General features: G+C 42.2%; 1 protein-coding gene and 1 pseudogene across 1 annotated transcript in view; one reads left to right on the top strand and one right to left on the bottom strand.

Annotated features, from left to right (window-relative positions):
• The window catches only part of TRAPPC9 (trafficking protein particle complex 9), a 743,379-nt gene that overhangs the window by 635,724 nt on the left and 83,278 nt on the right, over positions 1–24,377 (bottom strand). The window contains exons 8-9 of the mRNA XM_037803518.1: positions 11,402–11,618; positions 1,831–1,974 (exon numbers count right to left, since the gene is read on the bottom strand). Coding sequence (XP_037659446.1) covers positions 1,831–1,974; positions 11,402–11,618 — 361 coding nt within the window. The remainder of the gene's footprint in view (positions 1–1,830; positions 1,975–11,401; positions 11,619–24,377) is intronic.
• Positions 23,472–23,828, top strand: LOC119509524 (annotated as a pseudogene).

The following is a 24,377-nucleotide window of genomic DNA, read 5'->3' on the forward strand; positions in this document are numbered from 1 at the left end:
CTTGCTAGAATGCAGGACAGCTCTGCTGGACCACCCCAGCCTCAGAGCTCCCCTTAGGCTAGTGGAGGCCTTTGTGGACACTGCACTGAGGCCCAGTCTCCCCCTCTGCCCAGCCTTCTTTCTTTCTCTTTCCTTCAGTAGATGTTGACCCCAAGAGTACTTCTTAATACCCTTTCTGCATATGCATCTCCATATCAGAGAATGTGCTCCTGAAAACCCAACCTGCAACATACACTAAACTAAGGTGAGCAGAAAAGTAAATACGTTTGATGGGGAAGCAATTGAGTTCCATTTTTGACAAGCTGATTTTCAGGTGTCCATGGAACATCCCAGGGGCGATATCCTGAAAGCAAGTGAATAAACTTGTCTGGGGCTCTGGGAGGAAACCTAAAAAGCAGCTGACATCCAGAAACAATGTGAAAAGAGAACATGACCAAGGAAAGAACCCAAGAGGAAAGCGGCCTCTAAAATGTGGGCAGCCTCCCCACTATGTGGGACCGGACTCCCAGGGGTGTAAATCTCCCTGGCAATGCAGGACATGACTCCCGGGGATGAGCCTGGACCTGGCACCACGGTACTGAGAAAGTCTTCTTGAGCAAAAGGAGGAAGCGAAATGAAACAAAACAAAGTTTCGTGGCTGAGAGATTTCAAGTGGAGTGGAGAGGTCACTCTGGAGGGCATTCTTACGTGCTATACAGACATACATCTTTAGTTTTTTGTGTATCGGAATAGCTAGAAGGAAATATCTGAAAATATTGAACTGCAACCCAGTGGCCTTGATTCTTAAAGACTGTATAACTATGAAGCTTACACGGTGTGACTGTGTGACTGTAAAAACCTCGTGGCCCACAATACCTTTAACCAGTATATGGACACATGAGTAGAAAAATGGGAACAAAAGTTAAATGAAAAATAGGGTGAGATGTGGGGAGTGCGATGTTTTAGGTATTCTTTTTTACTTTTATTTTTATTCTTTATTTATTTTTTTTTTTTTTGGAGTAATGAAAATGTTCAAAAATTGATTGTGGTGATGAGTGCACAACTGTATGATGGTACTGACTGTACACTGTGGTGACTGCAGGTATGTGAATATATCTCAATAAAATGAATTTAAAAAAAGGGGGGGGCAATATGGCATGATTCCGTTACAGCAAACACCGGACAACTCACCTTCGGTATTGGAAGTCAGGGCAGAGGTTACCCTTGAAGGGGTTGGTGACTAAAAGGGGCCCACGGAGGCTGTGGGTTCCTGACATGTTCCATCTCTGATCTGCATGGGAGCGGCCGCTTGGTGAAAATTCGCTGAGTTGTATTCTTATAAATTGTGCACCCTTCTACATAAATGTTTAAACTCAACATTTACAGTTTTTTTAACGTAGGCAAAGACTATGGGGGAGGAAACTATGGGAACTCAACTTTCTGTGCAATTTTTCTGTAACCCTAAAACTGCTCTAAAAATGAAGGGTATTGTGAAACAAACAAAAAAAGTAAGCAAAGATGAGTCCATAAAGGATACCGAGAAGGAGAAGCCAGAGAGGTAGAAAGGAAACCAGAAGGGTGTGGTGTCAGGGCACCCAGGAAGAGAGGTGTGAAGGACAAAGGAGTCACGGCATCGAGCGCCCCGACGGACGCAGGGGCGGGCGCGGCTGCTGAGGGCACGGTGGGGCCCAGCGTCTTCTCACCGACACAAAACGGCGAGGCATCCACCCCCTCCCCACCCACCCACCCCGCCACCCCTGCCACCCCCGCCACCCCCGCCACCCTACACCGGAAGTTTAGGTGCGCCCATTCACATCTCCATGAGAAAACTCCGAGTGTGAGATCACTCACCCTGATCCGACAAGAAGTCCAGCATGGTCTGCAGCAGGAAGGACAGGTGCCGGACGGAGAGCGCAGGGTTCCCCATCCTCCGCGAGGCGTAGACCAGCTCGTGGAGCAGCCGCATCTGCACGGCCGCCCAGCCTCTGTGCGCGCCTGCAACGGAGGACGGACACCGTGAGCGCATGGGGGGAGCGCGGGCAGCAGCGCAGACAGGGTCTCCCTGAATACATTCAATGTAACGTGTAAAATCTGGTGGTTTCAAAACAAATGCCTCAACGGGCAACAAAAAACATTTTCCCTGTGTTTATCCTGGAAAGGAACTCAAATGCTATATTTTTTCATACATTAAAACTATGTTTTATATTACCCCTCATCTGCAAAAATAACCTATTCTGAAAAAATTGTAACAAGCTTAGAGCAAAAGATTACATTTTCACTGGCAGGCATTTAGATTACAGACATTCCCCCCCATCCCACCCCCCAAAATGGTGATATTAGTTGGGGCTTCATTATCAACAACCAAGGACATTAAATTTAAAAGTATATTTCTCTAATGTATAAGAAAAGTACAGAAAGGGTCATAGCTAAATTAGAAGGAAAAAAAAGACTTGTGGCTACTCCCTCCAAAATAATTTTCCATGTTTGAAATTAATAATGAGAGAAATCAGCTGGAAAGCCAATCAAAAAGTATCAATTACTATTTTTCATCATTTTCCACCTTTAAATCCTTCAAGAAGGACAAACAACCCAATTTAAAAATGACTTGAATAGTCATTTATGCAAAGTAGATATACAAATGCCCAAAGAACATATGAGAAGATGCTCAATATCATTATCCATTAGGGAAATGCAAATCAAAACCACAATGAGCTACCACTTCACACCTACCAGGATGACTCTACTAATTTTTTTAATGGAAATGAGAAGTATTGGTGAAGATATAGACAAATTGGAACCCTTGTACATTGCTAGTGGGAATGCAAAATGGTGTAGCTATTGAGGAAAATAGTTTGGCAGTTCCTCAGAAAGTTAGACACAGAATTATCACATGACCCAGCAATTCCACTCCTAGAATTGAAAAGAACTCAATTCAAAGAATTGAAAACAGGGACTCAAACAAATACATGTACATGTTTGTTCATAGCAGCACTATTCACAATGGCCAAAACGTGGAAACAGCCCAAAATATATCCATACAATAGATTATTAAGCAGAAAAAATGAAGTATTGGTACACGCTACAACAAGGATGAAGATAAAAAACATGTTGCTGAGTGAAAGAAGCCAGACACAAAAGATCACATATTTATGATTCCCTTTATAGAAAATATTCAGAATAGGTAGATCCATGAAGAGAAAAAGCAAATTGGTGATTGCTGGGGACGGGGGAAGCAACTTCTTAATGAGTATGGAGTTTCCTTTTAGGGTAATGGAATGTTTTGGAACCAGATAAAGGTAGTGGTTGCAAAACACTGTAAATATACTAAACACCACTGAACTGTTCGCTTTCAAATGGTTAATTTTATGTTACATGAATTTCACCTCAATTAAAAGAAAAAAAACAGAACTTCATGAAGAAGATGTGATAACAGGAATCCAGGCAGACAAGTTATCACGCAATGTAGTGTGTTCAGAGGCTTCAGGGGCTTGGTGGAAAGGTTGGGGAGAAAAGATTTCAGACATGAGTCTCAGTCCTATCAGGTCTGACTCAGAGACCTTGCCAACTCAAGACCTCCTTTCCCACCTATCCGGAACCCACTTGCCTGGCAGACACTCAGCTGTGAGCCAAGGGGTCTCTACTCCAGTGACTCCCAACAGAGTCACTTCAGAGGCTTTTTAAAAATACAGATTGCACCACATCCTTCCCTCCACATGCTTCTGATTTCAGTATATCTAGAGTGAGGTCAGGAAATCTGAGTTTTTAAAAGCCCTCCAAATGAATTTAATAATCAACCAGATTGGGAAATCATTGTTGCAGCTAATACAAAACATATGTCATGAAAACACACACACACACACACACACACACAGGGGCACTCATGCTCAGACAAAACAAACATGTACTGAACATCTGCACCAGCTCAGCACAGCTAGTCAGTTAACAATGTCTACTGGGGGCCTAACCCAGGGCCCATTCTGCTGGGGAGAGCCAGGCAGTAAGTCCTTAGGAAAGACATACGGAAGACAATTTCAAGTACTGGCAAATGCTGTGAAGAACACAAGACAGGATGGTGGGGAGACAGCTGGAGGCGCGAGGGTACCATGTTAACCAGGGGGGTTGGGCAAGGAGGAGACATCTGTGTGAGACCTTGATGATCAGACAGTGGCAACCACCTGTGACATGAACTTGGCGACGTGAGGCTACAGGTGCTTTAGCAGCTCACTTACAACAAGGTCTCAACAAATGTTAGTTGCTATTATTATTATTTTTCAGTTGGTATGATGGGGTTAACAGACAACATCAGGCTTTTACTCTAGCTGTGAAAAGACTGATGACCCAACCATTTGGAGCCACAGCTCTTTGTTCAGATTTCTGTTCATGTATTTATCGGGTCAAAATCTCCTGCTCAGGTATGAGTTCTGTAATTTGAAGACTGCGTGCTCTTTAGCATTGTGCCCCAGGCCAGCCCTGGCAAAGAGTGAAGCCCTCAGCCCCAGTTGACTCAGGAACGGTTGCCCCCAAGAGAGGCAGGAAAGCCTTCCCCCAGCACTCACAGCAGCCAGCAGTCTGTTTTCTATCCTGAAATAGTTTGCTACTATTTTCAGACTCCGCTCGGAGGAGGCCTCCTCTCTCGCTGGCCCACCCTGCACAGCCTGTTCTGCACTTCCACCGCACACATTTCGAGCCGCAGGGGACAGCGAGGCGCCTGTCAATTCCCGCAGCTGTTCCTTCCACCTTTACCTTCCATGGGCACCAGGGCTGTGGCTCATTCATTCAACAACCTCTAGTGCCCAACATGATGCCTGGCACATGGACAACCCAGGACACCTGTGGATTCAGCTGAAAGCCAGAGGAAAGAAAACGTTTCTATCTTGTAGAGATGCAAACTTAAGTATGTAGAGGGGAAATGATAAGATTTCTGGGATTTACTATAAAATACTTGAACAAAGAGAGAAGAATAAATAAAGCAAATGTGGAAAAATCCTGATAATCATTTAATCTGGGTAAAGGACTCATACTATTCTCCTTTTATGCATATTTAAAATATTTCTTAATTTTTTTAGTTGAAAGTCTTTGAGCTGGCCAAACACACACAGAAAGCCACTACTTTAGGTCCTAGTTGTTAATGCAGAGAAATCTTTTAGAATGTAAAATAATGGTGCTTTTCATACAACCACAGGGAAGAGTAGAAAAACGTGTCACTGCAATATTACCACATTGTCAAATGATAAAAGAAATTTTAAAAAGATTAAGAAACTTAAATCAATGCTGTGCCTAACCTAGCCATTAATTCAAAAGGACCCAATTTAATTAATCTCAACACTACCACATCAGAAGTTTTTTTCATTTAAGAATAGGGCAAACAATTTTTTTAAAATAGATAATGATCCAGTTCCTACCACAGACAAACATGAGTAAGACTGAGTATGTTTTTTTAACACTAAATGGTGTGCAAGTCATTTCTATGTGATTCAAATTGCTGCTCCTATACAAAATATGAATCTTTTTTTTTCCCAAGACAGATATAAAGTATATGACCCACGTGATAAAATTTTCAACATTCATGTAATCAAAAAGTTCAGTGATTTGGGAGTTTATTATACATGTCAACCATTGCCTTTTAACAAATCCATTTGCCTTGCCAGATTCTTTCATAAGAGTTCCTGAGGAAAATTTAATCCCTCGTTCAGCAAAATGATGAGCAAAAAGCATGATCAAAAATCTTCATATATAGCAACACGAATCACATTATAATGATAATAAGCAGCCTCCTCAGCTGGCAAGTATACACAGCACACATCTGTGCTCCTAACTCAACTACTCTTATAACCAACTACTGAAAATGTTCATTTCAAGAAACAGGTAGAAATACATTTTGGTCCTGAGAAGAAAGAAGTTATCTTTTATTCACAGGTACAGGGTTTTAGTCGATTTCCATTTAATTCTCTGAGAAAGGTTTAAAGTGGTGTGGAGGGAGAGTGGAAGATGGGCTTTAACGGGAATTTTACTTTTTATTTATACAGCTAGCTGAGGGAGAGGATTATGGGAAGATGTTGGAGTAGGAATCTCCAGGAATCAGTTCCTCTCCCAGAACAACTACAGAGCCAGCAGGAACCGTCTGAACCAAGTATTTCAACCCCTGGCCTCTCTGGAATACTGGGCAGCACCCAGGGAAGAGCTGGAGGGAGAGGCTGGTGAGTGGTGGTAAACAGCAGAGAATTTCAAGCTCCAGCTGCGGGCAGGCAGCAGTGGGGACTGCAGCTGGGGCTCCAGGGCAGCGTGCTGGTGCTGGGGTGGGCTGTAAGGACCTAGTCCTCCAAAACCCCGGGGAGTGTGGTCTGACTGCCGACCACTGCTTTTGACCAGCTATGTCGGACTGCTGGGCGCTGGCTCTGAGGGTGGCCACTGGCCCAGACCCCTCAGGCAGAGACCTTCTCCCACCCCACCCCCACCCCCTCTCTCTTTCCAGTCTCTATTTGGGGGTAAAAATAGTTTGGAAAAGTCACAAATCAATGGCTCCAGCCCTCAACAAGAACAAAAATAAAATAAAATTAGCAATTCCAGAGGAGTGGGAGAACTAGATTTCCAGAGTTTCTGAGTATTAGAAAATAATACTCAGTCCAGTTCTCAATAAAATACTACAAAACACACAAATAAACAGGAAAGTATGGCCCATTCACAGGAAAAAAAAAAAAAAAAAAAAAAGCCAGAAACCATCCTTGAGGAAGCTCATACACTGGAACTATTAGTCAAAGCTTTTAAATTAACTGTCAAACATGTTCAGTGAGCTAAAGGAATCCATATACAAAGAACTAAAAGGAATTAAGAAAACATTGTCTAAACAAAATAAAGAGATGGAAATTACAAAAAGGAACCAAACAAAATTTCGGAGCTGCAAAGTACAGTAATTGAAATTAAAAACTCACTAGACAGATTCAACAGCAGACTTGAACAAGCAGAAAAAAGGATTAGCAAACTGGAAAAGGAAGACAATTGAAATCATCCAGTGTCAGGAGAAGGAAAAAAATAACGAACAGAGCCTGAGGGACCTGTGGGACACCATCAAGGATACCAACCCACCCATCAGTGGAGTCCCAGAAGCACAAGAGAGAAAGGGTCTATATATATATACATATATATATATATGTATATATCTGAAGAAGTAACAGCTGAAAACTTCTTAAATTTGATGAAAGACATGAAATACACAACCCCAAATGCAGCAACTCCCTGATTACTCGTTACACCTTTCCTTTCTCCCCTTAACTGTCCTCCATCTCCCCTTGGTCAACCTAGACCCACAGCCTTCACTCTAGGGGTCCCCTTCCTTACTCCATAACCAACTTGACGTTTCCCACAGAAAGCACACAAAGCAAGCGCCCACTGCCCCTCTGTACGGAAAGGGTAAGAACTAGGCCAGATTCTCAGAACTAGGCTCGGGATCACATGAGACTTTCCCAAATACGCACGCCCAGGCCTCACTGCACACCACACCCTGGCCAATGAAGTGTTGTCCTCATCTCTGGAGCAAAAAAAAAAAAATGTGTGTGGAATGGGGGGGAGCCACAGGAAAGACATCCTCCTCTCTCTGAAGGGGGAAAGAGCTGGTCCTGGACTCCAATGGGGGATGGCGGTGGCCCCTGCATCTGACGTGATAGGCTCAGAGCCAGGGCAAAGAGCGCGACTGGGGGACAGCCAACACAGAGGCCTGGCATCGGACTCCATCCCACCTGAAGGTTTTCATTTCTGAACTGTGAACTACCTGCTGTCCTCAGGATTCATGCAATGTTTTGTTAAACAAGACTACACAGTCATAACAGTGCTTTGAGGCAAATCTATTGAGGGTGGAAGCCCCTGAGAAGCCAGCTAAAGGACTGCCAAAGGGCCACGTGGAAACTGGAAAGTGGTCCAAGAAGCACTTTACCTGCCCTGAGGTTCCTTGTCTGTGAAAGAGAAGCAGCAGTACTAAATCGCAGGAGCATCAGTATTGATTTATAGAATACTGGTAGTCCATCTAAAAGCGGTACAGGCTAGGAAATGGGTGCTCAGCAAGCCTGGGATTCCAGCCCATCTCTCGAGGGAACCCAGAGACAGGGAGACAGGGAGTATTATGAAATAATACTCAGAAAGTCCAGTTTATCATTAAAATATTATGAAACACAAATAAACAGGAAAGTATGGCCTGTTTCATATGCATAGGTGATAAAAAATCTGTCACGATATCCATTTGAATAAGATGGTGAAATATGATGTAGATGAGAGTACCCCTAATGAATCCAGACAGGGTTGATATCTGGCAGGGAGCCTGTCGTATTCATGTGTTTATCCTTAATACATGGCATGATGTCCAGCACAAAGCTAGAACCAAGAAATGCCTGCTAAATAGCAAGACCTGTTAAAGACGGTCCCAAAATTCAACAATTGACCTCCTGTACTCAATACCATCACCAACAGTGAGGGCAAGACCCAAGTTCAAAATGAACTCCACCAATAATACGAGTCACAATCCTCAATGATATCCAACATAGACAATTGTTAAGTCCCTGGATTAATTAAAAAAAAAAATCACCTGCATCAGTAGAGGATGGAGGGAACTTGGCATGGTAAGGTGAAAAGGTATGTTGCATGAGGCAGATTTTCAAAGGGAATGCAGCCAGTGGAGCCCGCTGGGGCACTTTGGAGTGCCAGACCCTACCTGGCCACGGTGGCTCGACTGGGCCAAGGCTAGGGCGAGCTGGCCCCTCCCACCCAGCCTCAGGGACACGGTGGTGGCTTAACTTTCACACCTGAGATTCTCCGAGTCCTCCTCAAGAGTGACCCATGGAGAGGGTAGACTTACAGCAGGTCTGGAAATGTGAAAAGAACTGAAGAACTGACAGTTAAAAATCATCATCCAAAAGTTGGACATGTAGAGAATATACAGCAAGTTCTGGTTGTTTCGTGAAATCCCATGGAAATCAAGTGATTAAGATGAAGAAACTGAGGCACAGAAGGTTCGGTAACTTGCCGGAAGATCACAGGGGTGGAGCTGCGACTGGACGTGGAGGATGCAGCTCCAGGGCCAGAGCTCTTCACCTCCACCCGCTCTCTGCAGCCTCTCAGGGGACCCACTCACTCTTCCCCCGGGGATCACGGAAGGCCACCCTTCTCAGAGGGGGGCTCACCCATTCATCAAACAGCTATTTAATGAGCGGCAAGATTTCAAGAACTGCTCTTGCGATATTAGGGCGGGTGGTGGTAGAGAGTGATACAGGATTGAAAAAAGACACTCAGGTGCACCGGGAGCTTTAAACTCTAGTTGAAAACAGAGTACCATAACACAGGAACACAAACGAATTTCTGTCTGGGGTAGTCAGAGAAGGCTTCCCAGAAGAGATAGCATGTGAACAGATACACAGATCTATAGATAATTAGTTACAGATTTATTAGTAAAGTTTACCTATCATAAAATTACCCACTGTAAGAATACAGTTCTGTGATTTTTAGTAAATTTGTGAGTTGTGCAACTACCACCACAATATAGTTTTAAAACATTTCCATTATCCCAAAAAGTTATTTCACGCTCATTCGCCCTGCTCCAATCCCCTGCTCTGGGTAACCACTGATCTACTTTCTGTTTCTATAGATTCACATACAAAATTTTTAAAATGTGTTTATATATATAATAAAACATATATAAACCATTACAACTATTTTATAAAATAAAAATATATATTTGCATAAAAATAATAGATAATAAAATATATATTTATAATATATGTATAAGCTAAAGTACACCTATATGAAAACTATTAAAAACAAGGCAAAAGAATAGTGCACTGTGATGGTTAGGTCTGGGGAAAGGAGGAACAGGGCTTCTAAAGTGGTGCTCATGTTGTTTTTCTTAAGCTGAGCAGTGGGTATACTGGTAATTGCTTTTGTTAAATCATTCTAAAAATGATGAAAACATGTTTCACACATGCTTTTGTGTATGTATACATTTAACAAAAATATTAAAGATGAATATTTTTAATCTGATTTAATTAAAAGGAAGTTATAAAACAAATTGACTAGAACCTAAAGGCAATTTTGTTTATAGGATGCTATGCTGAAAGGATGGTAAATGTATCACCTATCAAATTATTACCTAAATTTATTACCTATTTGATTATACAATTTTTTAAAATGAGGCATGCACTCTTGGGCCACATAAATAGAAAAATATACAGACTGCCATAATTAGCATTTTGCCTACCAAATCCTTGCAGAGAAACAAGACATGCTAGGCCCTAAAGACAAAACCCTCCAGCCGCTTTACTCCTACAGGGGCCTCAATGGGGCTGGGTGGGTCTCCACCCCCTCCTCAGCACACCTGCCCACATATGGAGCCTCAGCTCTTCCTACCGTAACTCCCGCCGAGCACGCAGGCCAGATCAAAGTGCGCTCAGTGGACTGCACTCAGCCCCTCGCACTCACATTCTAAGTCTCTTCCCATCCAGAGGTGCGAGTCTAGGGGACTGCGTGTGCCCCACCTCCTTTCCTTCTCCCCCCAGAGACTGCATGAAAAGACCCTCCTCCTGCTCTGCCACTCACTGAGTCTTCCTTTTCTCTTCCAAACCTCCAGTCTGAGACTTTGTAGTAGGTGAAAGTAAGGACGCTGGTGATCTTTGATTCAACACTGGGGGAGAACCCTAATAGTTAGAACACTCCCAAAGGATTCTTCATTCAGACCGTGAGCTCCTCCTCCAGTGCAGACTTGAGGCCAAATCACATGAGCATATACAGAAGATGCTGGAGAATCCATCTCTGCTCTGGGGACTAAGTGGCCAGATGACATCTCAGCTCCCATTCCAGGAGCCTATGCCTTCACTAACTCTATATTTGAACTGAAAAAAAGTGCTACATATTTATGTCTTACCTAAAATAATAACCAAAAAAATTTTCCATTAATCAGATTTTGCCTAATACCAGGCACTATATTATATATAGTTGTTATTAGATTTACAGCTTTATTTTTAATATGTACTGTGTACTACCATGCGTAAATCTTGCAGAATAAGGATTTATTACCAAGCACATACCTCTATGTGTACACATATAGCCAAGGGTATTTATTCTTAGCTAATTGCTAACTTAGGTAAATTTCAAAAAATAAGTGAAATTCATCAAATATTTATAAAGTATTTTGTTAATAATACAAGTCAATGAGCTCAGGGGAGAATTCTGACTCCCACTGATAAAGGTCTAAGAAGGTAAGTTCCAAAGCAAAACATCCCTACTTCCTATTCATGTAGGTCCTCAAGTGCAGGGCAGGGTTTTATTCATCTTCGAATCTCCAGCACCAATCACAATATCTGCCATGTTGAGCAGGTGCTGAAAGAAATGCATGACCCATTAATTAAAACGGCATTTTAATTTCAGCCACGGGATGTCCACGTACCTTTGCTGAAGTCTTTTGGGTCCAGCGACAGGCTATAGCCAGGCAGCGTCTCCAGCAGAAGCTTGTAGCAGGCCCGCCACCCAGGCTCCGCGATGCTGGGGGCCACACACTGCATAGCAGCCACACGCTTGAAGAACGCCGACTTGCGATGGAAACCAATCAACTCGTAGAGCTCAGAGAGGATGCTGTACCGCTGAATTTTTTCTTCTTCAGAAAGCTGAAGCATAGAAAGAAAGCAAAAAACATTTCAAAGAAATTTATAAATGAAAAAGGAAGCATACATAAAAAATGTTTGTTCTTAAAAGCAAAACAAAGATATGAGGAAATGTCAAGGAAAGGGAAAGCCCAACACTGTGATACTTATGACAATAAAAAGAAGAGCACGATGTGATACAGCCTTATGTGAAAGCTCCAAAGCCTTTTATGAGCCCTGCTCTCTTCAATTTCATCCTGTCCTTTTGCTAATAAGGCCCATATTCTCTAGAACAAAGGTGTTTGCTGCACATCACAAGACATCTATTTTAAGTTTCTTTATAAAAGAAGAAGAAAGGAATATTAGTTCATCTAGGCACTATCTAGGATTTTGACAGGGCCTTTCATCAAAGACAAAATTTCTCAAATGGACAAATACACAGTACCATGTAACCAGGTAATAAATGGTTAATAACACCAGCTAACTTAGATTTAAGACTTCACGGTTCACAAAAGGTTTGTTTTCATCCATGGCCTACCTGAATTTTCCAAAAACCCAGTGAAGTAGCAGTGACATCTTCAGTTTAGTAGGTTTAAGGCAAACTTAGCATGCCTTATTTAACCATCACAGCAATCCCCGGGCCTACTATTGCCCCAGCTAATAGAGGAGGGAATCTGAAGCTCAGAAAGGAGATAATAACTCGTGCAAAATCACACAGCTAAGAAGTGTCAGAAATAAGAGCTGACTTTGGGTTCCAATTGTGCCTGCCACAAGCACTGACCTGGTTCCACCACGGCTGCGTCACAGAGGAAGGTCCAGCCAGAACCCACACTGCTGCTGAGGCCACCTGCTTGCGGAAGCAGCCCTCTCCCCTCCCGTCCTTTCCCTGGCCACCCATGTTCTCTAATCCCTCCCACCCACGCCCTCTTCACTCTCACTGCTCCGGCCCACTCAGGTCCTCATTCGCGTTGCCCCAGAAGACCAACCTAAGAGCTCTTCCTACCACCTCTCTCTGATGACTCGCATTCTCGAGCACAGCTCGGAAAACACACATAGCTCAGAAACCCTTCAGTGCTCCAAACTAAGCCCAGTTCCTTCACTGGCATGCCAGGCCCCCTCGAGTTAGGCCCCATCTGCCCCTGTAACTCCAGGTCCCACTGCCTACCCATGACTGAGCCAACGGAACCCTAGATAGTTCATTCGTTCTCTCATTCTGTCCACACATTTTTATTGAATGCCTCCTCTGTACCAGCCACCGTTCTACTTACTGCAGACGCAGCAGAGAACAAAACAGGCAAAGACCCCTGCCCTCAAGGGGCTTACATGCTAGTGACAGGCAAGTTCTGGCCCTCTAAGCCCTTGCTTGGGATCCGTGGAAAAGCCGACAATAAACAAGTGAACAAAGAAATAAAATAATTGTTGTATGTGCAATTCAGTGTACAATGACAAAGAATGACAGAGATTGGGGGAGACTCAACTCTAGAGAGGCAGTAAAAAGGAATCAACCGGAGGAGCTAAGACAGCAGCATAGAGAGGAGTGGAAGCTAGTTAGTCCCCCTGGAACAACTAATAAACAACAGGAACAACTAGTAAATAATCTGGAATAACTGTGGGGAGACAAACGTGACTGTCCACTCATCTACCAACCTGAATTGGGAGGAATGCCCGAGATCACAGCATAAAATCTGTAAGTAAAAACTGCAGACCTGCGCCGCGAGCAGAGAGCCGAGAGCCCCTCCCTCATGGAAGCCTCGCAGAGCTAGAGAGCAGAACTCTCTAAACAAGTGAATATACCTCAGCCCAGCTCCAACTGGGGTTTTAATGTTAACTGCTCAATACAGACAACGAATCCCCAACAAGCACACAGAGGCTTTTGGTGACGACTGACGTTGGAGAGTCACGGGAAGTATGTGTGTTGGGACGGGGAACCCAAAGGATCGGGTACTATCTCTGGCCAACAGGTGAATCTGGGGGCCTAGATTGACCCTCAAAAGGGGCTTTCTGTCCCTTTCTCTCTCTCAACCTGGGCAGCTCAGTGGAGAGAGCCCCAACCATTTTCAGCTTGCAGTGTTCTGAAGCAGAGAAAGCCTCAGCCATTTTAAACTTACAGCACTCTGACCCTGACATGGGTTGAGATAGTACAGGCAGAAAGAGAGAGTATTCAAATGCTAATGACCTCTCCCTAGGGGGGTCTATCTTCCCAAGAGGAAAGAGATGGGGCCCAGCTCTACTACCCGCCTTCCATTCAGAACCAGACCCCAGAGCCTGGGGGAAAACAGTCACAGGCCATACCTACTTATACCAGTATGGAGTGACAGGCTGACAGGCACCACCTGCCAGGCAGAAAAGCACAGGGTGTGTCAATCCTCTAAGACACACTGTTCTAGTTTGCTAATGCTGCCAGAATGCAAAACACCAGACATGGATTGGCTTTTATAAAAGGGAGTTTATTTGGTTACACGGTTACAGTCTTAAGGCCATAAAGTGTCCATCACCAATCATGTACCTTCACTGGAGAATGGTCAATGGTGTCTGGAAAACCTCTGTTAGCTGGGAAAAGCATGTGGCTGGCATCTGCTCCAAGTTCTGGTTTCAAAATGGCCTTCTCCCAGGATGTTCCTCTCTAGGCTGCAGTTCCTCAAAAATGTCACTCTTAATTGCTCTTGGGGCCTTTGTCCTCTCTTAGCTTCTCTGGAGCAAGAGTCTGCTTTCAATGGCCATCTTCAGACTGTCTCTCATCTGCAGCTCCTGTGCTTTCTTCGAAGTGTCCCTCTTGCTTATAGCTCCTCTTTAAAAGGTCACTCTCAGCCGCACTTTCCTTCTGTTTGTCAGCCCATTTATATGGCTCCACTGATCAAGGCCCACACTGAATGGGTGTGGCCACGCCTCCATGGAAATATCTCATCAGAGTTATCACCTACAGTTGGGTGGGGCAGATTTCCATGCAAACAACCTAATCCAAACATTCCAACTTAATCCCCACTAATATGTCTGCCCCACAAGATTGCATCAAAAAATACGGCTTTTTCTGAGGGATACAGTACATTCAAACCAGCACACACACCATCAGGGAAACCAGATACTGAATATTTCTTCCTTCTGGGACCTGAGCCTGTTCTCATCTGGGAAAACCTGATTGGAGTGGCCAAGGAGGTCAGATGCCTAGACAACAGAAAACTATAACCTACACTAAGAAAAACAAAGTTATGGACCAGTCAAAGGAACAAACTTACACTTCAACTGAGATACAGGAATTTAAACAACTAATGCTAAATCAATTCAAAAAGTTTAGAGACGATATGGCAAAAGAGATAAAGGCTATAAAGAAAACACTAGGCATACAAAAGGCAGAAATCAAAAGTTCAAAAAAACAACTGGCAGAATCTATGGAAAGGAAAGGCACAACACAAGAGATGAAAGACACAATGGAAACGTACAACAGCAGATCTCAAGAGGCAGAAGAAAACACTCAGGAACTGGAGAACAAGGCACCTGAAAGCCTACACACAAAAGTACAGATAGGGAAAAGAATGGAAAAATATGGGCAACATCTCCAGGAACTTAAGGACAAAACAAAATATAAGAATGTACATATTATTGGTGCCCCAGAAGAGAAAAGAAAGGAAAATGGCAGAAGCAATAATAGAGGAAATAATCAATGAAAATTTCCCATTTCTTATGAAAGACATAAAATTACAGATCCAAGAAGCACAGCATACTCCAAACAGAATAGATCTGAATAGGCCTACGCCAAGACACTTAATAATCAGATTATCAAACGTCAAAGACAAAGAGAGAATCCTGAAAGCAGCAAGAGAAAAGCGATCCATCACATACAAAGGAAGCTTGATAAGACTATGTGCAGATTTCTCAGTAGAAACCATGGAGGCAAGAAGGAAGTGGTGTGATATATTTAAGATACTGAAAGAGAAAAACTGCTAACCAAGAATCCTATATCCGGCAAAACTGTCCTTCAAATATGAGGGAGAGTTCAAAAATGTTCTCTGACAAACAGACGATGAGAGAGTTTGTGAACAAGATACCTGCTCTACAGGAAATACTAAAGAGAGCACTACAGACTGATAGGAAAAGACAGTAGTGAGAGGTCTGGAACACAATTTTGGATGACGGTAACACAGCAATGTAAGTACACTGAACAAAAATAACTATGAAGATGGTTGAAAGAGGAAGGTTAGGAGCATGTGGGACACCAGAAGAAAAGAGGAAAGATATAGACTGAGACTGTATAACTCAGTGAAACCTAGAGTTTTCAACAATTGCGATAAAATGTACAAATATGTTTTTTCACAAGGGAGAACAAACGACTGTCAACCTTGCAAGATGTTAAAAATACGGAGGTATTGGGGGAAAAATACAATCAATGTATTTAACTGTAATTAACAGAATCATTATATTATGCTTCCTTTAATGTAACAAAGGCAATATACCAACATAAATGCAGATAAGAGTGGGGCACAGGGGAGGGGTGTGAGACTCTTGGCATTGGTGGTGTTGTCTGACTCTTTATTCTACTTTGATTTAAGGTTATCTTTCCTTTTGCAGCTTCCTAGCTGTCAGGTTTTGTTTTGTTTTGTTTTTTCTCTTTCCTTTTTCTTTTTCTTTTGCCTATCTTCTTTGACTCTTCCTCCTGCTTTGTGGAAGAAATGTAGATGTCCTTATATAGATAGTGGTGAAGGTAGTGAACACAAAAATATGTGACTATACAGGGAACCATCAATTGTTTACTTCAGATGGAATGTATGGTATGTGAACAAAACCATCTTAAAAAAAAAAAATGGGTTGATGACGAAACCTTGAGGGCAATATACTGAGTGAAAGAAGCCAGACACATAAGGACAACTATTACAGGGTCTCACTGATAGGAACTAATTACAATATGTAAACTCATAGACATGAAATATAAGTTACCAAGATAGAGCACGAGGCTCAAGAATGGGGAGTGGTTGCTTAGTATGAGCAGAATGTTCAACTACGATGAACTTAAATGTTTGGAAATGAACAGAGGTGACAGTAGCACGATGTGAGAATAACTAACAGTGCTGAATGGTGCGTGACTGTGGTGGAAAGGGGAAGCTCAGAGTCATGTATGTCACCAGAAGGAAAGTTGGAGGTTAAAAGATGGAAATGTATAAAACAGTAAACCTCGAGGAACAGAATGTATACGCATACAATGGAATATTGAGCAACTATGAGAAGGAGTGAAGCTGTGAGACACGCAACAAGGTGAATGGATCCTGTACCAGCATTTTGAATGAAGTACACCAGAAATAAAGGCAAACACTATAATGCCTCACCAATATGGACTAACTACAATGTGTAAACTCAGAATTGAATCTTAGAACACAGTCTAAGAGGGGAACAATTATTGTAATAGTCCCTAGATTGTAAGCTCTTACAGCAGTCACATCTATTCCTGAATTGCAATGGCTATCTCCAAACTCTGAGATGCTGATCCCTTAGTGTATAACCTGATTGGTCTCTGGAACATTGGGTGTCTCTCGACACCTGAAACTCAGAGCTAGAGTTCGGCAGATATGAATGTCAGTATCAGCACATACAGCAACTGTTTAAAAAAAAAAAAAAAAAAAAAAAGCTGAAAAAGAACCCAGACTTCAATTAGTGATATGAATGAAGCAGATTTGGTCAAGACTAGGGCAAACCAGGCCAAAGGGTAAAGGCCAAAATGACTGTGTTTTAAAACTTCAACTTCCATGTGAGACCAAGGGAAGAGAGGTCTATTTGGTGCAGGATCTATATTGTCTAAACAGTATAACTCTACAGTCGGTTTGTTCAAACACTACAATTACATGGAACTCTGAATAGGATGTGAGATAGGGTAGGTTAATATAGATTAGAGTGAAATAGTGACACATCACAAACTAATTTGGGCAGAGAATGAAAATATATTTACAGGGCCCCCCTGAGGAGCTGGAGGAAAGTGTGGAAGTGTTGGGCTTCCTCACCTGGACTGGTGTTGATGTTGTCACAAACATTGGGACTGGTGGTTTGATGTGCTGAGCCCTCGATCATGAGACTTGCCCTTATGAAGCTTGTTACTGCAAAGGAGAAGCTAAATTTGCATATAATTTTGCCTAAGAGTCTCCCCCTGAGTATCTCTCTGTTGCTCAGATGTGGCCCTCTCTCTCTCTCTCTCTAACTGAGTCACCTTAGCAGGTGAACTCACTGCCCTCCCCCCTACATGGGACCCGACTCCCAGGGATGTAAATCTCCCTGGCAATGCAGGATATGACTCCCAGGGATGAATCTGGACCAAGCATCGTGGGATTGAGAATATCTTGTTGACCAAAAGGGGGATGCAAAATGAGACGAAATAAAGCTTCAGTGGCTGAGAGATTTCAAATGGATTCAAGAGGTCACTCTGGTGGATATTCTTATGCACTATATAGATAACACCTCTTAGGTGTTAATGTATTGGAATAGCTAGAAGTAAATACCTGAAACTACCAAACTCCAACCCAGTAGTCTGGACTCCTGAAGACGACTGTATAACAATGTAGATTACAAGGGGTGACAGTATGATTGTGAAAACCTTGTGGATCATGCTCCCTTTATCTAATGTATGGATGGATGAGTAGAAAAAGGGGGACAAAAACTAAATGAAAAATAGGGTGGGATGGGGGGGATAGTTTGCATGTTCTTTTTTACTTTTATTTTTTATTCTTATTCTGATTGTTTGTGATGTAAGGAAAATGTTCAGAAATAGATTGTGGTGATGAATGCATAATTATATGATGGTACTGTGAACAGTTGATTGTACACTATGGATGATTGTATGGCATGTGAATATATTTCAATAAAACTGAATTTAATTAAAAAAACAGTAAACCTTGTGGTGGGCAATGTCTGAGATTAACTGTACAAATAGTAGAAATGTCTTTCATGAACCAGAACAAACGTATGACACTACAACTAGAAGTTAATAATAGAGGGGCATATAGGGAAAAAATATATACATATTGCAAACTATATACTACAGTTAGTAGTATTTCAATGTTCTTTCACAGTGTAACAAATGTACTATACCAATACTGTGAGTCAACATGGAGGGGGATGGTTAGGGATATTGGAGGATTTGAGAGGATTTGAGTTTCCTTTTCTTTTTTTTTTTCTTCTTTTGTCTTTATTTCTCTTCTGGAATTATGAAAATGTTCTAAAAATTGAACAAAAATTAATTGTGGTGATGGATGAACAGCTATATGGTCGTACCAGGGGCAACTGATTGTACACTTTGGATCTTTGGATAATTGTATGGTATGTGAACAATCACAATAAAAAAAAAAATGAAAAATGAAAAAAATAAAGGAATCAACTGGATGAAGAGCATTCTTGGCAGAGAGAAAACAAACAAGCACAGGCCTCCCTGTGCCTTCCCACCCCAGCTCTCCATTCATGCTCTTGCTCTGCTTAGAGTGCTCCTCTCCCCTTTTCCACAGGTCCATGTCCACTCTCCCTTCAGAGTCCATGCCAACACCACCTTCTTCACTGGGCTTCTTGCAGCCCTTCAGCTGTAAATTACAGCTTCTGTCTCTAACTTCCCATAAACGTTCTGGGCTCCATTATGTCATTTCTCCCAATCTCCTGTATTATGCAAGTACACAGTGAGACCCCCTCCCAACAGGACAACAGGCTTCTTGAGAACAGGACAAACAGCTACCACGTGTGCAGGGCTTAACAGGTGCTTGGCCCAGTGGTTGCTTTACCTATATTCTCATTTCATCCTCACAAAAAAACTCTATGCGTTATCTTGTGATCCCCATTTTATAAACAAAGCAAAGAAAGGTTCAATGACTTGTCCAGGGTCACACGCTAGTAAGAGGCAAAGCAAGATTCAACCCCAGGTGATCTGTCATTGAAGTCTGGGCCTCTTTCAGTGATAGGCAGGGCCTGACAGGTGATAAGATGGACAGCAGGCAGTGGTGAATGTATGGATGCATTAAACAAATATGTGTTGCTCCAAGTGCTCTGCTAAGTGCAGGAGATACATTTAATTTTCCTCCCCAATACTTTCCACCATACAGAAAAGATGAAAGAATTGCACTGTTGTCATCCACATATCCATCACCTAGGCTTGGCGATTGCACATTTTGCTTTGTTTGCTTTATTATGTATCTATACATCTATACATCTTCTTTTTTTAATCCATTTCAAACTAAGTTCCAGACATAGTCATCTCTAAACACTACAACATGCATATTATTAGAGTTCTCGATTTTCTTCTAAGAAAAATTTACATACAGTGAAATCTATAAATCTTAAGTCCCTTTCATGAGTTCTGACAAATGCACACTTGAGTAACCCAAACCACAAGATAGAGAACAACTCCACCATCCCTGAAAGTTCCCTCATGCCCTTTCCCAGTCAATCTCCTGCCCCCACCACCCTCCTCCAGAGACAATATAGATTTTTTCCTCCATATATTATTTCTGCCTGTTCTAAAACATCATAAAAATAGAAACACATAGTATATATTCCTTTGTGGCCAGCTTCTATCACTTAGCATCATGTCTGAGAGATTCACCCACATTGTCACGTGTATCGGTGTTTCATTTCTTTTTACTGCTGATAGTATTTCCTTGTAAGAGTACACCCCAGTTTGTATAGCCATTCTCCTGTTCATGGACACCTGGCCCTTCCCATCTGTCGGCTGATATGAAGAAAACTGCTGTGAACATCTTGTGCAAGTCCCTCGGGAAAATACCTAGGAATGGAATGCCTTGGTCACAGAACAGGTGTATGTTCTGTTTGATCGGAAACTGCCAAACCTTTTCCAAACCTTCCAAAGTGGCTGCAGCATTTTACACTCACACCAATGATGTGTGAGAATTACAGTTGCTCCACATGCTCATCAGTCTTTTTCATTGCAGCTATTCTGGTGGTATTAATTTGTATTTTCCTAATAGCTAATGAATTTGAACATCTTTTCATGTGTTTATTGGCCATTTGTGTATCTTCATTTATGAAGTGTTTTTTCAAGTCTTTTGCCTATTGTTTACACTGGATCATTTATCTTATTGCTGTGTTGTAGGAGCTCTTTACGTATTCTGAATGTAAGTCCTTAGTCATAAATGTTTTGCAAATACTTTCCCCAGTTTGTTGCCCATTTATTTTCCTAAGGGAGTCTTTTGACAAGCAAAAACATTTAATTTTGATGTAGCTCAATTTATCATTTTTTTCTTTTATGATCAGTGCTTTCTGGGACCTTGTTTAAGAAACCTTTGCCTACCCAAAAAGTTCCTATGTTTTCTTCGAGAAGCTGTGTGTTTAGGTCTGTGATACATGGAGATTCAAGTCTGAGCAGGACATAGCCCCTGCTCTCCGGAGCATTCAGTATAGCTGCAGGAGATGCCAGTGCAGTGGGACTGCAGCCATGAGAGAACTGAAAGGAAGTCTATAAAAGAGAAGGGGGATACTGCACACCTTTATCACAAACCTGGAGCCTCCTAGGCCTCCACTGTACCTCCTATGTGCTGAATATGGTAAATGAGGCCACCATCTAAAGGGTGACAGCCATGGGAAGACCGCGGGCCTTGGCATCCAATCTGTGAGTGTTTCTGATTCTGTCACCAACCCTATTACAGATGGAAGGCTTTAATACTCTGATCATTACTACCTTCTTGGATCCTTCTTCTTATCATTTGCATGTAATGAGAAACCAATGGTAAACATTATATTACACGTTGAATCACTCTGAGGCCTGAAAAAGATCCTTAATGGGAAAAGCTTGGGTATAACTGCTTTGGAGCACTAGGCTGACGTGTGACCAACAAATGTCTCATTAGCCTGTGAGCCCTGTGTGCCTCAGGACAAAGCCACGTTGGTTCGACACAGATACCTACAGCGTAAGAATCTAGGGAATATGAAATGGTCCCAAGCAAAATTTTAGGCCAAGATCCTCATGAAATTTTGAAATCAAATCAAATCCCAAAACTCATTTCCAACCTACTGCTCTTTTAGGAAGCATTAATCAGCACACCTCTGTTCTAATGTTTCAATAGGCTGCACAGTCACGATGTCTGAATCCAGGGCCAGATGTTTATGAAAAGTTACAGCAGAAGTAGTTCCAAGACCACTCAAGACAAGCAGCTTTACTCACAAGAGAAATTCTCTGGGGAATTCAAATACTAATTCACCATTTCATTTCCAACTTGAAATTGAATTTACAACTGGTTTATTCTACCAATCTGAAATAAAGTGGCAATGTTAGTGGCAAACACACACCTGGGACTATTCTGTCTGACAGGACGGTGGGAGGAGGGAGCACAGACTGGATTCAAAAGGACCTGAGTTCCAATCCCAATCAGCAAGTTCCTAGCTTTGGCACTTTCTTATCTACTTTCTTATCAATCATAAAATCTAATTATGATTGTTGGCAACACTAAATAAAATAATGCATGTACATTTTAGCATGGGACTACAACTCTCAATGAATATTTTAAAAATGGGAAACATTATTATTATTAGTTAATGCCTTTGAAATCACAGGTGCTAACACCAAATTAGCCAGCCAGAGATGCTTCAGAAAATGCCATCAGTCTTTTCAAATGTAGGGACTTGTGGTAACCAAACCATAGCAGTGATGGATGTTTCGGGAGAGCCTGGTGAGAGCACTCCAGTAATGTCTGTGAAACAAGCTGGTGGTAAACTGCAGAGACCAGACAACCTCAAGTATGTACAACAAATTTTGTTTCTATCCACAATTATTTCTATCCCTAATTATATGGATAGAAAACATATATTCAAAATTATACAAAATTTCTATATATGTGTGTCCAAAAAGATTGGAAACAATGTAACTTTTCTCCCTATATCTCAAAGCAGGAGTCACAAGATTTGTGCTAAGAACCTTTTTTATAAAAGATTTTCCTAAAGTAATTGGATCCAGTACAATTTATTCATTCAATAAGGATGATTATAAACAGAGTTAAATAAACCATGCTTGAGCGGTTAACAGGGTAGTGGAGGAGTCGGATGAGCCAGGAGTAATCACTCTGCAGGGTTCTGGTGCTCGGAAGATGGGTGGAGAATGGATGATGTAGTGGCGTTTGTGCTCCACATTCCTGGACACCTACCAGAAAGGGTCCAGGACGGAGCACTGGGACACATATTATAGGAGTAAACTTTTATAAACAGGCAATACCCTTGGTAAGCATATCACCCAAAAGCGGTAGTTAAAGCAAAGTCAATAGTTTGACTCCTGATCCTCCTGGGTCCCTTTAATTCATTCTTAGATAACTTTAAAAGTTAGCTGCTCTGGCGCAGGAAGTGTTGCCTACTTTGACAGTCTTTGAGCTTGGAGAGCTTTTGTGTACTTTGATGACTCACAAACTTTGACCACAATCTTTCTTGGCATACACCTTTCCACACTGCAGAGACTGAAATTTTCTTAGGTCTGTCCTCCATAAAATCTATTCCCTCCATGGGGAAATAATGCTTGAATTGTACAGAATTCCTATCGGGGCTGATTGTAAAGTTTTGGTAATGGATGGTGGCGATGGTAGTACAACATTGTGAATGTAACTAACAGCACTGATGTGAAAGTGGCTTAAAAAAAGGCAATATGAGGGATCCTTATGGTGATGGAAATATTTTATCTTGACTCTATCTTGTCAATATCCTAATTGTGATATTGTAGGATAGATGTTACTACTGTGGGAAACTGGGTAAAGAGGATATGAGCTCTCTCTAATATTTCTTAAAACTGCATGCGGAGATCAAGATCTTCCCAGACGCGCGCTCTCTGCCAGGTGAGGTGGTGGCCCAGAGCTGGGTGCTACCTCTGCATCCACGCCAGCCTGGGGCCCCTGGGGCAGAGGGTCCATCCCAGATACAGCGAGGATGGTCACCCGCACGTCCATCGCCTCTTCCCCCAGCTCGTGGTGATAAAGAAGAAACAGCAGGATGTGGTTGGCTTTCCAGGAGCCAACAAGACAGAGTTAGAGGAGGTGGCTATCACAATGTCAGGAGAACACTGGCAGTGATGTACAAAAACACCCTCTGGAAAAGAAGTCCACTCAGGGCAACCCTCTGCCACCTCAGACATTTAAAGGCAACCAATACTGTGGAGATTATGACAGGCTTTTTAAATCAAAGGAAAGCAACACAATCTTTTCATTCTTAGGCCGAAAACCACAGTTGGCATCAAAGGCAGACTCTCAGAGAGGAAAAGTAGAAGATGATGGAGATATATTTTGAAGCACCCTCTGGTACTCAACACACACCTGCTTACTCGATGTGTGACTGTGATAAAAGCCACATACATCATCAGTAACTTTGCTTGCCATGGAAAAGATGTTTTTGGAAGATGTGGATATAATGGGGATTGCTCTATTCCTTTAAGCCAAATCAGGACTGTGGTGGGTTTTTTATTTTCAGATTTTCCTACAGCTGCCTCACTCACCTGGAGGTACTGTAATCTCTTACAGGCATTTTTCCGTAACGACTAAAAAGATGAGTCATTCTTATCTGATGGTCATCAGAAAGAAAATGCTGGATCTACCCTGGGTTGTATAGTAGATGCCAGCTTTGATAAAACTCATTTCTCTTGAAGCTACCTGGATTGCACCCTTGAAATTAGTTTGCCAGGCTATTAAAATCTCTGGATCAGAAAGAGAAAAAAGCAACGCTGGTTGACAAAAGGCATTGAAGATTTTTGCTGCAGAATCATAAACATCACAGTTCCAGTGCTTTGTAATAACACCTGTAGAAAAAGTTAGATGTCCTTGCCCTCTTTTTGTTATGGAA

The sequence above is a fragment of the Choloepus didactylus genome, chromosome 14, assembly GCF_015220235.1.
Source record: "Choloepus didactylus isolate mChoDid1 chromosome 14, mChoDid1.pri, whole genome shotgun sequence".
In the NCBI taxonomy this organism is placed as follows: domain Eukaryota; kingdom Metazoa; phylum Chordata; class Mammalia; order Pilosa; family Megalonychidae; genus Choloepus; species Choloepus didactylus.